The following is a 16,527-nucleotide window of genomic DNA, read 5'->3' as shown; positions in this document are numbered from 1 at the left end:
GTCAAATATGACCTTTACCAAACTTACTCTTCAAAATAGGAGGGCACATTTTCCCTAAAACTCAGATCAAGAGTATATGTTTCAGTACTGCCATACTTCACAGAACCAGTCCTCTCTAATATGCAATAACAGGTGAGTTTCTGCACACTGAAGTAAGGTATGGTTTTAATATAAAAGGAATGCTCCTTCATTTGAACTTAAAGCCAACAGCTATGAATGGTTGAAATTGTAGAATTTTATTTAGAAATCAAGGATTGATTGATTGATTGTTGGTTGCTTAACGTCCTAGAAATCAAAGGGGGCTATGAGTTAGATTTGTTATTTCAAAAGCACTTCCTCCCACATTGTGTTTTGTCTTGTATTTTTCATTGAGCCATTTTATGTTCTCTTTTTAATACATAAAATGCCTCTTTTTGAAAAGTCAGTGTCAACACTTAATACATACATATACAAGGAACATGAGGAATATGCTTACTTTGCAAGAACTTTTTAACTTACTATGTTAAAGTTGTTCTTTTCTATGTATCTAAGCACATTCTACATGGAAATGGAGAATTTGTCACACATGCATCTGATTTACCAGTATTGTATGTGTGACCATGTTTTATCCTTGCTTCCTTACCTCCTTTACCACACTGGTGACAAGGTCAGAGAACATTGAACTTCCTGCTAAGTGTAACCAATGGGATCCATTATTGATCTGTCCAAGGTCAAGGTCAATGTATGCTACAGCTGAGGATTGAGTGGACATAGTCTGCATCTGTAGAGAATATGAAAGTGTCTTTATGATTAGATACTCTCATTTTCACTTTGAATATGCAAGCATGTCAAATATTTAATTGTATATATATATAATACTTTTTATTGATATGTCTATGTGTTAGTGTAAAGTTTTAGAGTTACCTATGATTATAGTAATTAGAAACATTCTTCAATTATGTTGAAAGTTGTATTATGTACCAACAATTCTTAGTTTGTAAATGTATTAAGTATTATCATTAGTTTCAAGGAGATGGCTGCTGTTGTAGAAACCCTATTGGACACCAATATACTTATCTCATCAACTTCTAGTAACTACAAACATTCTTCAATCATGTTAAAAATTGTACATTGTGACATTTTTACGTTTGGTAAACATATATAAACATATAATTGTGACTTGGACAAAGAGTTGTCTCATTGGCACGCATACCACATCTTCTTATATGATTTTAGTTTCAGGGAAATGGACACCTGGTTACCCCAATAATCTCACCAACTTTATATTCAGTATTGACTGCTGATATAAACTGGTATCTTTACCTTTAGGTACTGACTAAAACCCAAATCTGAGATGCCATCATGGTCCCAAGAACAAAATTTAACACTTCTCCATGGAGTCCATCCATTTCCTCTCTGCATGTCTTTAAAACTTCTGGCTAGCTCTAACAGGTAGCTGGTACCTACTTGTAGATGTGATCTAGAGGCTCCAATCAGGATAAATCTATCTGTAATACATAAATGTAATGAATGAAAAAACGTTTTCATCTATAAAGAAATCTATAAAAAAAATTAAAAAAAATAGCATTAATTATTACTTGTCAATGTCTATAATATTTAATTCACTGATAGACAATGGGATCAGTCTGCTCAAATTTTGTTTCAAGGAAAGTTTTTTATGGTTATTTCTGATTGAATAAATCTAAAATATTTCCATTTAACTGAGGTTTCCATTGAGAAATCGTTTGCATGCATTTATCATGATGATAGCAAGTAAGGTTTGTTGTTACAAATTCAAACAAGAATGTGTCCAAAGTACACAGATGCCCCACTCGCACTATCATTTTCCATAATCAATGGACCATGAAATTGGGTAAAAAATCTAATTTGGCATTAAAATAAGAAGGATCATATCATAGGGAACATGTGTACTAAGTTTCAAGTCGATTGGACTTCAACTTCATTCAAAACTACACTGACCAAAAACTTTAACCTGAAACTCCCACTTTCATTTTCTATGTTCAGTGGACCATGAAATTGGGGTTAAAAGACTTATTTGGCTTATAAATTAGAAAGATCATATCATAAGCAACAAGTGTACTACGTTTCAAGTTGATTGGACTTCAGCTTCATCAAAAACTACCTTGACCAAAAACTTAAACCAGAAGCGGGACAGACAGACCAACGGAAGGACACACAGACGGACGAACAGACGGATGCACAGACCAGAAAACATAATGCCCCTCTTCTATCGTAGGTGGGGCATAAAAACACATTCCACTTAATTTGTGATATTGTGTAAAATACTTGGTTATGAAACAAAATATGAGTGTTTTCGCATTTTTTATTGTTTCTGTTCATTCCTAGTTTTTATAGATTCTGGAAAAATTAAAAGCTTGGCAAATTGTTTAGAAACCTGCATCTTGTTACAAGACTGCATGCTGCAAACTGGATGTATTTTGGTAATTATCATTTGGTTACAATTTGTCATTTGGTTGCTATCTAATTAATGTTTACCCTTTTATAAATAACAATTTGATATTTACCTCTTTCTAAATCTCCTGTTATACTGCCGACCACATTCTTGACACTCTGTGTAATCTGTATATAATTTGACACCAATCTTACAGATATATTTCCTGAAAAGATACAGTTATATCTCAATTCATAACACTTGAGACATTGCTTCCTAGCAAAAGATAAGGATAAAAATCCTATTCAGACTTACATAAATACAGTTTGTGTGATTCATTATTCCTATTCAGACTCTTGAAGACTAGCTTTGTATGATTTATTATTCCTATTCAGACTTGTGAATACAAGCTTTGTATGATTTATTATTCCTATTCAGACTTGTGAATACAAGCTTTGTATGATTTATTATTCCTATTCAGACTTGTAAAGACAAGCTTTGTATGATTCGTTATTCCTATTCAGACTTATGAAGACAAGCTTTGTATAATTATTATTCCTATTCAGACTTGTGAAGACATGGATTGTATGATTCATTATTCTTAGTCAGACTTGTGAAGACATGCTTTGTATGATTCATTATTCATATTCAGACTTGTGAAGACAATGTATGATTCATTATTCATATTCAGAATTGTGAATACTAGCTTTGTATGATTCATGATTCATATTCACTCATGAAGACAAGCTTTTTTATGATTTATTATTCCTATTTAGACTTGTGAAGAGAAGGCTTGTATGATTCATTATTCCTATTCAGACTTGTGAAGATAAGGTTTCTATGATTTATTATTCCTATTCAGACTTGTGAAGACAATATATGATTATTATTCCTAATCAGACTTGTGAAGACAATGTATGATTATTATTCCTAATCAGACTTGTGAAGACAATGTATGATTCATTATTCCTAATCAGACTTGTGAAGACAATGTATGATTCCTTATTCCTTATCAGACTTGTGAAGACAATGTGATTATTATTCCTAATCAGACTTGTGAAGACAATGTACTATCATTATTCCTATTCCGGAAAGTAAAATCTTGTTAATTTTGATTCATTATTTCTACACATTCTGGTAAAGACAAATCTTTTTATAGAAGATTTATTTTACAGTACTCAAGTAAAAGTGCAAAAAACATCAAAATAATTTATTCTTCTGTTGTTGATGTTATGTGCCTAAGACACCAAGCACACTTTGTCCCTTTGTAAATGATATGTGATTATTTCTAAGTCCATGTTGACAAGCTGAGGTGACTTTTACATATCTATAGTAATGTCAAGCAACTACCCCACTACAGTCACTGTAGTAAAAATTTGTTAAGTAAACACACTCACTATTTTGTGTTGCATAAATCATCAGTAACTGTTCAGAAATATTTCTGGATAATATCTGTACTGGAAATGGATACTGTTGGCTTGTATCTATATTTATAAAAGAATTACATGAGAATATTACAAAAAGGCTGATAGCTTAATACCTTTGTTAATTATGTTTGGTTGTTTTATTAGTTTGTATGCATATCTTAGTTTTACATTAGAATATTTTTTGGTATTTACCTCTTCAGCATAGTTTCTACCTATTAGCATTTAAAACAAAGGGAACATATTGTAATGCATGTATAAAAGCAAAACTTCCTGATAACAAGAGACGAGGCTAATTTGAGTAAATTCAGAAGTCTAATAATTCAATTTGTTTAACAATTGAATAAAATATTACAAAATGAAGTAATTTGATTTGATTGTAGTAGGAAATAATTCTGTATATGTATACATTGCGGATGTTGTGTTCTTTGTCATTTACAGATTACGACAACTAGAAAACATCCTACACTGTTATATCCTACCACTTATCATGACTTTGTTGTCATAATGTCAATTTTTCTCAGCTATTTAAGGTGGTACCTAACACTTTCACTAAAATTAATTTGGCTCGTTTAATTTTCATTAAATTTTGACAATGTATTTACTTTAACCCTTTAACAAAAATGTAAAAAATTCAAAAATTTTGAACCAACCGTTTTGTCAGAAAAATTACACTGGTTATATAGCAGTTTGACAAACACCAATTTTGATCATTGAGAAGCTTGATATTCCCTTTACAACACAACGTAATTAAAACGTTTAGACGAATTTACAGAGTTATCTCCCTGTAGTGTTAGGTACCACCTTAAGGAAGCTGGCTTGTCATGTTTTGGACTTTTTGTCAGATTTTCGGAATCCTCTTGTTTTATCCATTCAAATCCCTTGAAAAAATTTGCCCGGTGACACCCATTTTTCTTCTTAAAATTCTTTAACATGTATAAAGATAAGCCATCTGTAAAAGTCTTATAAAATTTTAATTACTTTTTAACAGTTTTTGACAACTTTAACTTGTCAATGATAAAGCTATGAAAAGTCAAGAGAGAATATTTTCCCGCCAAAATTTCAATGGCTCATATCTTGAAAACAAGCACAATGACCTATATATTTTTTTGGCTTTTTGGATTCCTTTATTAATTTCTTATCAATATAAACTAGTGTTTTGAGAAGTTAATTACTTTGAAACTGAGAAGCGAGCTCCCTTTATAATAGTCAGTATGGTCAGCAATACTAGTTATATCATATTGTCAGTAGATAAAATTTTGTCTACAGTATTGCTATGGCTTGCAATTCTTTTTTTTTTAAATTATATTTCTTGCATTTAAAGTGTACGTAAACTGTTGAGTTCCTACCTAGACAGTCTGTGATGTCAGCTATGTTTTCCTCTTCTGCATTTTGTATCAATATACCTCTCACACCAAAGGTCATCCCATTTCTAATCTGTAACAGAACAAAGGTCCAATCAGATATATTTTCAAATGTATATTTTTTTTCTTTCTTTTGGGTTCTCCTTAAAATTTTCTCAATCAATCACTGTAATATTTTGACATGTTTTTTATTCTGATTCTGAGCTGACTATGTCCTTTACCCTGGCACACAACTTTGATTGTATGGGAGGCAGAAAATACCAATTTAAAGTCTTTGAATTGACCTGGATTGGCATCATCCAAGGCCAGCACAGACACTACCACAAAAATGTGTATTGCTTTTGTGTTTTTTTTTTTCCTTCATTGGGTAGAGGTTAAGGGGGAGGATTGAGATGTCACAAAACATGTTAAACCCCGCCTCATTTTTGCAACTGTCCCAACTGGCCTTTGTTAGTTTTGTATGATTTTTAATTCATAAATATATATTTTGGAGTTTAATACGTCAGATCCATTATCTCTGAACTAGTACACATTTTTGTTTAGGGGCTAGCTGAAGCACTCCTCTGACTGCGGGATTTTCTATGTTTGCTAAAGACCCATTGGTAGCCTTTGGCTGTTTTCTGCTCATTGGTCGGATTTTTGTCTCTTTGACATATTCCCCATTTCCATTCTCAATTTTAAAGAAAGTAATCTCAAAATGAAAGGTTGATTTGATCTGGACCTTCTTTCTTCTATGTCCCTTTTGATATCTTCTATAAATACTCCAAAATGTTATGTCCACAAAATGTGTGACGTAAACATAAAATATTCTTTTGTTCATACACTAGTATTTCTTATTACATTTTATCAATGTGTAATTCCATATTTTCCCATATAATGTATTTTAAATGACTTTAATTCAATGCAGAACAGAATGACAAAATAGAGTTTCACTTATTATGATTCATTCTTATGCTTTTAGTTGACTCACATTACATGTATAGATAACTTTGATGCATGAAATTTATAGAAATTATTCACATGTAACTTGTTGTTTTTTATTTTTTTCAATACATTTCTGCTGAATCATAAAGTATTTAACCTCTATTACAGTTTGGAGTTTTTTTATCAGTTGAACTTTTTAACAAAGTTTATACTGCAAGACAGATAATAGTCTAAATTATAATTATTCAAATTACACTTCAGAATGTCTCAATTTCAATATTTTCAAATCATACACAGAAGTTCAAATGTTTTTTTTGTGGAAACGGGTTATTGAAATAGCTGTTTAAATTGAATATCCAGATTGTATCCATAAAATATACCCCATTAACTGGCTTTATCAATAAACTCAAATGCATTTACAGTGAAATCTTATAAATTATGTCAAGTTAACTCTATACAAACAGTTCACATGAAATACTTCCATATTATTGGATATAAAATGTTATTGTTCAAATATTCACATATAACAAAACATACTAACAATAGATTAAAAGTCACAATGCTATAAATGATTGTGAAATATTTGAGTTTATTATGTGTTTTATTGCCAACATTACAAAACAGGACTTAATATAATCCAGTAAGACAAGCAACTTGTTACTAAGCGATAAAATTCTCTACCCTATCAATGCATTTAACTTAAATTTGTTTCAATTTACAATCAATTCAATATAGTTATATTAAATTTATTACCCTCCAAATCAAACAGCATACCTTTTAACAATACCTTAAATATTCTAGAAAATGTTAATGCTCTCTAGAACATATTATATTTTGTTATAAGTTGTAACGGCTAATGAAATAAGAATAAACAAACCAAATATTTACTGTAATAAAAAAAACTCTTGTCAAATACTGTTCTTTGAAAACCTTCTCAAATTGATAAAAAATTCTTGTAATATATATCATTCAGATTTGGGAATAAGAAATTGTTTAACAAGGTACCTCTAATTAAAATAAATGGGGAATAATTATGGGACACAGATGATGCCCTGCTTGCATAATCAACAGCATACTATAATGAAGTTAAAGGGGACATAACTGGTGAAAAGTAAAGGACTTAGGTGATGATATCCAAACTTGTATTTGATCTGTGTTTTGTAGTAATAAGTATTGTGTATAAAACATTTGGTTGCAACTAACTTAAGTAAGAGAACAGAAACGAAAAAGTCAGCAAATTTTCCATTTGTAAATAGAGATAACTCAAGAATGGTAAAAGTGATACCACCAAAATTCAAACTTGATCTATATTTTATGGTAATAGGCATTGTAACATTTGGTAGAGGGCAGGCAACTAAAATTAGAGATCAGAAACCAAAAATTAAGCAATTTTTATGTTTATGAAGGGCATTACCAGTACTCGAAACGGTAAAAGTGACTCCACCCAATTTCAAAATTGATCGTTTTTTTGTGGAAATAAGCATTCTGTATAAGTTTCATAACATTTGGTTAAAAAAAGATCATGTTAACCCATGGATCTTACATTTGAATCTGATGTTGTCCAAAAAGAACATATGGGACTTATCTGCAAAGTGGCAAGTTTATAAGACAAAAATTTTAATTCTGTCCGAAAATGTAAAATAAAGACGTAATAGCTATATATATACAGATCTCCAAAGTGAACATTTTATTAGAGAATCTATGGTAAGTCCTCTAGAAATGATCAGCACCACTTCAAACCTCTAATGTTTTCTGTATCATAAAATATTTTACATTGATCAAATCAAGCAGTAACTTCCTTTTCAAATTACTTCTTTAATATATCAATTTTAAATCAATAATAATCTTTGGATTTGCACATTATATACATGATATAGTAATAAATGTCTCATATGCCTGCAAGGGTCAAAAGTGCAAATTTATTCATTTTATATGAATTTGGTTAAATATACTTACCATGAAATTACATTTATATATATAGAATATGTTTGCTTTCACAACATGTTCTCATCGCAATTACCTAGGTGATTAAAAATTACATCCATGAGATGTACTCACCTACGTCATAGTTCACCTGTGTAACATACACTAGCTTTAGTTTTAATTTTTGCGTTCAAGAGAACGCATGTTTCTCGTCGGCAAGGTTTTTTAACAGTTTACTGTTGAAAATCCTTATGTTTTATAAAGACATTATTTGTTTTTGGAATATCGGTATACGATTAATTTAATGTGAATCAGAATACAGCGCTTCTGCCAAGTTTCTGATATGCACGCTTTCGTCATTTTTACAGCTTACGAGTCTGGAAATACGACGACATAGAAAATGACCTTTGTTTAGCCGCCATTTTCAAACATTAAATCGGGTCCGAGGAAAAGCAGAATTTAGCTGTCAAAATCGGACATGTTACGTGAGTGCTACGTTTTTAAAAAGATATATATTTAAACGGATGTTTATTTCTTTTTTCACGCTCAGGTGACCGGATTTTCACTGCATTAGAGCAATGCTACGAAACGGGTCGAGTGTAAAGTTTGGATAAAGTCGATTGTTTACAATTTGCAGTCTGTACACGAGACTGTGTAAACACATCGCTATATTAAAATCAAAATAGGAATTTTGACCAGATCTAATTGTTTTTCATGTGGAAAACGTCCGTATGGGAGCGTATACCACTATTGTCACTAGAACCTCATTTGGTTCGATTGTTTACAATTTGCAGTCTGTTACGTGTACGCCTGGTACACGAGACTGTGTAAACACATAACTTTATTAAAATCAGAATAGGTATTTTGACCAGATCTGATTATTTTGATGTGGAAAACGTCCGTATGGGAGCGTATACCACTATTGTGACTAGAACCTCAATTGGTTCAATAAATTTCAATCAGAAAAGGGAATCTGCCCATTTCTGATTGTTTTATTTGGAAAACGTTCCATACAGGGAGCGTAGACCAACAGTGATACTGTTTTAACAGTTGATAAATACATAACAATCCGAATAGGGATTTTGCCCACAACTGAGGATGTTTATTTGGTTAACCTTCCATTCAGGGAACATGAACCATATTTATTGAAAATAAAACGTGCTCAATGGATCACTATAGAATTTAAAAAATAGAATAGGGATTTTGTCCAAGTCTATTTGATTAATGTTGACATGTTTCATACAGGAAACATAGGAACTAGAACAACATGCATGATTTAGAATTTCATTCATTCTAATAAAATACAGATTTGATATCTTACATAAAATTAAATCATAACTATTTATTGATTGCACATTGATATTTATGGAGCATAGAATTGCACGTGGATGATTGTTGCAAATAAAATAAATTAGAATCAGACTAGTGAATTTAAGTCCAGGTCTATCTGACTTTTCTAGACATCCTTCCAACCAGGGAACATTATGTCTACTTTTATTATATTTTAAAACAACACAAGCATAGCTAATATTTGGTTGCACATTGTTTTTTGTGATGAACCAACAGTTTAGTCAATTAACATATTTGCTCATATTGATAATATATTGAACAAGTGTCTGGAAATAGTCAAGACAGATATTAAAGACACTAAAAAAATACATTGTTATCTAGTACAATACAAATGTGATTGCAGTTCAAACTTTAAGCATACCAATACATACTTCTTTTAAATATGTCCAGTTTAAATCAGGACAGTAATTCTTAGAAGCTTGAAATATTTTTCCAGAACAGCAAATTGCTGTAAATATTAATTATTTTTTTACTGATAAATAATTCTCCAATGCTCTAACAGACATGGAGACAGTAAGAATGGAGCACTGTTCTAAATACAGTTGGTCGCTTGTGACAACTTTTTTTACTAATATTAAATTTCATGGTCAGTTTACTTATCATGCAAGAAAAACATGAATATTATAAGTATAAACTGCTATAACCAATTGTTTATTTTTGTCGGCAGTAAGTAAACAAAGACTTTTATATGTTTTTATGTAAACATTAGAATGTCTATTGAATAAAGAGTCTAGGGGATGCCATGATGCATTTCACAAAGACTCATTCAAGGTAATGGCTTGTATATTGATTACATAATTCAGAGTGTACATTGCCAATGCATATAATATAATATGTACTAATTCTGTTTTGTTTTGAGTACACAAAAAAGAGGTGATAACGTAAGACTTAAGAGACTATCTTACCCTCACTATATGGGAATCACTGTCAAATTATACATATATCTTCCAATCATGAAAGCAAAAGGAGTTTGGATGCTCTTTTAAAGATAGAAAATTATGCCTTAATTTACATCTTAAGTTTTCTAAACAGATGGGCAAATTTCTGCTATAAGGATTCATTCATTGGGTCTGTTTTATTCTTAATGTGAGATTGGTAGAACCCAACAGTTTATGCAATGGCTACACATTGTTTTTCCTAGTGTTAAATATTGATTCAGAATTCTGAAGTATAGAGGACTCAAATATGCTGATTTATAGAAACAAGATTATCATTAATTTAGATCTTGTACAAAAACTAGTAAAATATTGGTAAATAAATAAATAAGATTTAAAGCATTGTGGATGCAGGATTTATTTAAAATGCTAGACATCATCAGGTCTAGGAAATTGAAGTAGTTCTCAAGATTTGAAACTATCTATTATACAGCTCTTTATATAAACCTATATTTAGTCAGTCTTTACGAGATGCAGTAAAAAAGAAGAGTTTTTTTTTTGGAGTAACACATGATGTACCAATATAAACATATAATATATATACTTTTCAATTGGTTCTCAAATTTTAGCACCAGCGTAGAAGCAGTTAATCTAACAGCAAAATATAGGAAAAGCAATTTATTCAAAAGACTGATTAATAGTTAGCAAATAGCTTTCAATAGTCTAAGAATAGTACATGGAAGTAAAATATAGTATGATAATTCCATGATTATATCAAATCAAATGCGAGACATTTTCTTAATATTATACCTAAATATTAAAATGTCACTGTTTATTTTTATTTTTTGCTCATTATAAGCATAAAGTTACAAAAATCTAGTCTGGTCAAAGTCAAGTTGTGTATTATCTACATGCAGGAAGGTTTTCCGATTGCATGTGATTTTAATCTCGGAATTGATGGTAATTATTCACTTTTCAATTTCCATATTACCAGCCAGAATAATATACATTGTAGATATATAGCATAGAGTTAGTATCTCATACAAGAATATGCTACACAAAATTGAAATGTGTTTATTTTAAACAATTACTTTGAATTTTGATTCAATATTGTTTTGAAAGATGTGATTATTTAAATCACATTAATTTTGTTTTTGCCAAATTTGGGGACAAATGCAAATTTTTTCTGAGTGACTAAGTTAACCAAATGATATACCAAAAGCTGTTTGGTTGATATATATTGAATCATATCAGAATGTATAGGATTCAGATGAGGTGAACCAAGACAGAAATAAAATGAGCATTTTTGATAGTGAAACCATTTCTGAAATAACTAAGAACACTTAAGAATACTGCAAGTTAGTACAAGTGTTTTCCATATTGCCAAACAAGTGTTTTTCTTTAAATACAACTATAGAACTATATTTGACAAGTTGCATTTTAGTATTTCTGATAGCGAAATAATTTCTGAAATTAATATAAACAATTGTCAAGAGCAACATTCAAGAGTTGTTCATTATGTCAAATTTTTGTTTCCTTAAATTTGGAACTATACATGGCAAGATATTCTAGAAAGTTAACCGTTGTGAAATGTTAATTAGAAATATCAAAACATTTTATTTTAGACAGATTTTCATAGCTGGAGAAAATCATCTGTTAGCATTTGGATTTATAAGGACAACAATCATGGCTTTAATTCAGCTCAACATCCAAATATTCTGTGGAAGTAGTATATCAATGGAAACATTTATACTGAAACTTTTCCACTGATTTGTCCATTTCTGTATTTTTACACTTGAGTAGTCAAATACAAAACTAAAATATTGTTCATGGTTGAAATGGTAGACATTGTATTCAAAGGTTCTATCACTCATAGAAATTTTATCAGATTTTTAAAATTTAGTCAGTTTAGAGAATTGTCATTATACAATATGACAATAGTACAAGACTTCTCTTGATGAAAATATTTTATTCTAAATCTATAAAATATCAAAAGTAGTATATCTAGCAGAGAAGCAAATTTTCAGGGACTATAACTTTTAAAAAAAAAAAAAAAAAAAAAAAAGTTTAAAGATTAATCCAGATTTAGCATAATCATGAAACAACTTTGGTTTGAGTCTTTAATAAACTTTGATTGTATTAAGGACACCTATTTACAAAGTATATTTTAATTGATTATAATTCTTTAATTAAGTAGAAAAGAATTTATTTCGAAAGATGTGATATTGATCAGGTTATCAAAAGACGACAGCAATCATATATTATATGTTATTATATTAATATAGAGAAAACAATGGAAAGGTAATAATGTTTCCAAATAAACTTAAGTTTCAAAGTGGAATCAAGGATTTGTATAACTATACAAATCCTTGGTGGAATTAATGAAATTAAGGTTGGATTAGTTCTTGTCGATTTGTACATGCAACAAGAACAACCTATTCAGAAATAAATGCTTATTTACTGTTGCATCAATATTACAACACATTTAGCTCATAATGAAGGAGCTTTAATATAATTATTTCTATACTGACCTGCAGATTATTTATCTATCAGATATAGAAAGATGGGGTATATATATACATGTGAGTGCCATTGAGACAACTCTACATCAAGTCTATTAATTTTGCATACTTGTATTTATACAATCTGCAAAGTTTGCCATTGATATACATATAGTTATGCAGCATAGCTTCATTGTATAATAAATTCAGTAATTTCGGTTTTTACTAATATCCGTATTTTACAAAATTTAATGGAGTTACTTTAAAAAATTTCACATAATTTTTTTATATGTTGAAATTGTATGTGTGTGAGAGAATTTATCCTCCACCAAATGAAATACTGCTTGTTAATCAGTAAATATTCTATATATATAAATGTAATTTCATGGTAAGTATATTTAACCAAATTCATATAAAATGGTAATTTTTGAAATCTCAAGAAGAGATTTTATATGAATTTATAGGGTTAAATATACTTACCACAATCCACCACCACCCCTGGAATAAATTCAGTTTTTTGTTCACTTAATTGAAATTATTCAATTAAACGACAAATTAAAACTAAAGCTAGTGTATGTTACACAGGTGAACTATGACGTAGGTGAGTACATCTCATGGATGTAATTTTTAATCACCTAGGTAATTGCGATGAGAACATGTTGTGAAAGCAAACATATTCTATATATATAAATGTAATTTCATGGTAAGTATATTTAACCCTATAAATTCATATAAAATCTCTTCTTGAGATTTCAAAAATTACCAATCCTAAGTGTAATTTAATTTATATTTAATAATTTACATTTTGGATTTCTAAATATTTTTTTGCTTTGATCTTAGAAGTAAATTAATATATTTTTTATTAAACACTTTTTTTTATGTTGGTATACAAGAATTTTTTTCTCAAGAGTATATAGATAGATAATTGAATTTAAGTATAAAAGTACTTAAGTATCTTTGAATAAATAAAAGGCCCAAAATATGTAATCCAATTTAACTTCAAAAGCACCTCTAACAATAGTCTAAGTGTCAGTGAAACATGAAAAAGACACTTGTTGCTACAAATCTATGCAATACCTATTTTTTATTGGTCAACCGGTTCAAGAAATTAAGGCAAATTTTTTTTCAGCATAGTTTGACGTAACATTGTATGATGTCATATGCAATTCAATATCATAACATATCTTGACAATTTATATATATAATAATGATTTAATAATGTTGACACTTTTAATATTTTAATCTTTTTTCTGCAAAAGATCATCTATGACAAATTAAATGCCTAGTATTTTTTTCAAATATATAGAAATAAAACAAGGGTAAAACTTAATGCCCCCTCTGCTATGGCTGGGGCATAATTTTTCAAATAGTGGGAAGTCTATGCAAATATGAATTTTTGTGAACATTTTTATAATATTTTGTAATTAGATTCCGCCATCGTTTTGGTTTTGTCTGTTTTCAAGTGTTTACCTCACTGGTATAAACCTATATATTCTTTTACATCTGTCAAACCTTTAATAGAAGGAATTACACTATACTTTTTCTCACTTTTGTTATTATGTTTTTTATATATAAAATCTAAATTCATACCAATTAGCAAAACATAATGATAAACCACCAAAAACTTGGTCTTCTGAGTTTGAATTCCATTGAGAGTCCAACATAAATATTGCTATCTCTGACGTCAGAAATAAGACTTATATTACCGTACAATGTAAATATCCATGTTTACTTTCCTCTGTTAAGGGAAATAATATAGGATTATGGTTATCATTGCCATAAAGAGTTGTCTGACAATAAATCTGTATCGTAAAAAGTAGGGAGATACGATAAAATATTTGTTTTATATTAAACGTCAAATTCTTTTTAAATAGTTGAGCATATTTGGCGTGGTCTACAAATACAAAACAAACCTATAAAATAGTGTTTAAAAAGTGTGAAGAATGAAGTCGTCTCAACAAGGATGCTCAAGAATAAAGTCATAATAAACTTAAATTCAATAAATTTTATGGTCTGATAGAAGATCCTTGAGACTTCCATAGGGTTTTATTTACTTATCAAAGTAGTTTGTCACTCAAAATATTGAGTCATTCTGTTATAGAATAGAATTAAGGATTTTCTACACTTTCAACAAATAAGAAACATTGCATGGTCAAATGTTTAACCATGAAGAAATGAAGTACCTGTCAACCATTAATAGGCATTATGCCTTCCCTTCTTGATTCTTTTATCTTGTTTTTTGTATCCTTCATTTTATAGCAGAAACAATTGTATTTAATTCACTAATTTCAAACCTCTTCAAAGTTTAGCCTTGCTTGATTACATTATAACATTTATGATAAAATAGATACACAAATTTCCCCTAGTGTGAATTCAACAGAACTTTAGTTATAATTCAATGCTTGCATACAACATCAATCCTGTAATTTTGGATTTTAAACCAATAAAAATTACTTACTTACTTACTTACAACATGCACCAAAACAAGAATGTATCCTCAGTACATGAATGCCCCACTCGCACTATCATTTTCCATGTTCTGACAGTGGACCATGAAATTGGGGTAAAAACTCTAATTTGGCATTAAAATTAGAAAGATCATATCACAGGGAACATGTGTACTAAGTTTGAAGTCGATTGGACTTCAACTTCATCAAAAACTACCTTGACCGAAAACTTTAACCTGAAGCGGGACAGACAAAAGAACGGACGGACGGACGGATGAACGGACGCAGAGACCAGAAAAATAATGCCCCTCTACTATCGTAGGTGGGGCATACACTATCGTAGGTGGGGCATAATTAAAATATTATAAAATTGGCTGAATACCTTTTATCATGATATATGTAACTTATGTAACCTCTCTGTGTTTTATACTTACAAAAACATTACCTAGAATGTTTTACATTCTTCAACACAGATTTTATTTAATTCAACCACTACTGTAGTCAAGCATAAGCATTATGTAAATGTGCATCTAGCCATTTATATATAAAAATTTAAAAAGCAAGGGCTACAGGCAAACACAACAGGAAAATGTTTCATGAAACTTGTGTCATTTTGTTCTCCTAAGGGTAAAATTAATAATATCTGTAGTTTCAGGCATTAAATAATGATCTAGTATTTGTTTAAAATAAAATCTGGTTTTCAAAACATGTATCAATGACATAAGATTGTTTTGTCAGGTTCAAAATTGGTTTAAATGGTATTATGAAAACAAGTCAATCCAAGGATTAAAATCTTGTTTAGGATCATTGGTATGGCAAAACACTTCTATCTTCATACTAAAACCCACAAAACTAGATTTAACCCTATTTTATTTTAATTCTACACAAAGTTAGCCTATTTTTCTGTATATACAATATACTGTTTCTTTTGAAATAAACACGTTGTTAGTAATAGAAGTTTCAGTATTTGATACTTCTAGCTATTTTGTGTTTTCATAAAAAAATAATTTGATGCTGCTTCACATTTTGTGTAAAAAGAATGTGGTGGGTTTTTTTTAATTGCATTGGTTGTTTGGTAGTCATAATGTAAATTATTTTTAGTGGTCCAAACTCTTTTTTGCACCTGTCCCAAGTCAGGAGCCTCTGGCCTTTGTTAGTCTTGTATGGTTTTTAATTTTGGTTTCTTGTGTATAATTCGCAGTTTAGTATGACGTCCATTATCACTGAACTGGTATACATATTTATCTAGGGGCCAGCTGAAGGACTCCTCAGGACGCTGCATTGAAAACCAATTGTTGGCCTTCTGCTGTTGTCTGCTCTATGTTTG

General features: G+C 29.9%; 1 protein-coding gene across 1 annotated transcript in view; it reads right to left on the bottom strand.

The window, feature by feature from the left end:
* LOC134712398 (N-acetylated-alpha-linked acidic dipeptidase 2-like) overlaps positions 1-16,527 on the bottom strand; it is a 37,837-nt gene that overhangs the window by 8,066 nt on the left and 13,244 nt on the right. The window contains exons 4-8 of the mRNA XM_063573908.1: positions 5,166-5,253; positions 3,790-3,876; positions 2,526-2,618; positions 1,303-1,487; positions 623-760 (exon numbers count right to left, since the gene is read on the bottom strand). Coding sequence (XP_063429978.1) covers positions 623-760; positions 1,303-1,487; positions 2,526-2,618; positions 3,790-3,876; positions 5,166-5,253 — 591 coding nt within the window. The remainder of the gene's footprint in view (positions 1-622; positions 761-1,302; positions 1,488-2,525; positions 2,619-3,789; positions 3,877-5,165; positions 5,254-16,527) is intronic.

The sequence above is a fragment of the Mytilus trossulus genome, chromosome 3 (genome assembly GCF_036588685.1).
Source record: "Mytilus trossulus isolate FHL-02 chromosome 3, PNRI_Mtr1.1.1.hap1, whole genome shotgun sequence".
NCBI classification, from domain to species: domain Eukaryota; kingdom Metazoa; phylum Mollusca; class Bivalvia; order Mytilida; family Mytilidae; genus Mytilus; species Mytilus trossulus.
This window is presented reverse-complemented; position numbering and strand designations above follow the sequence as displayed.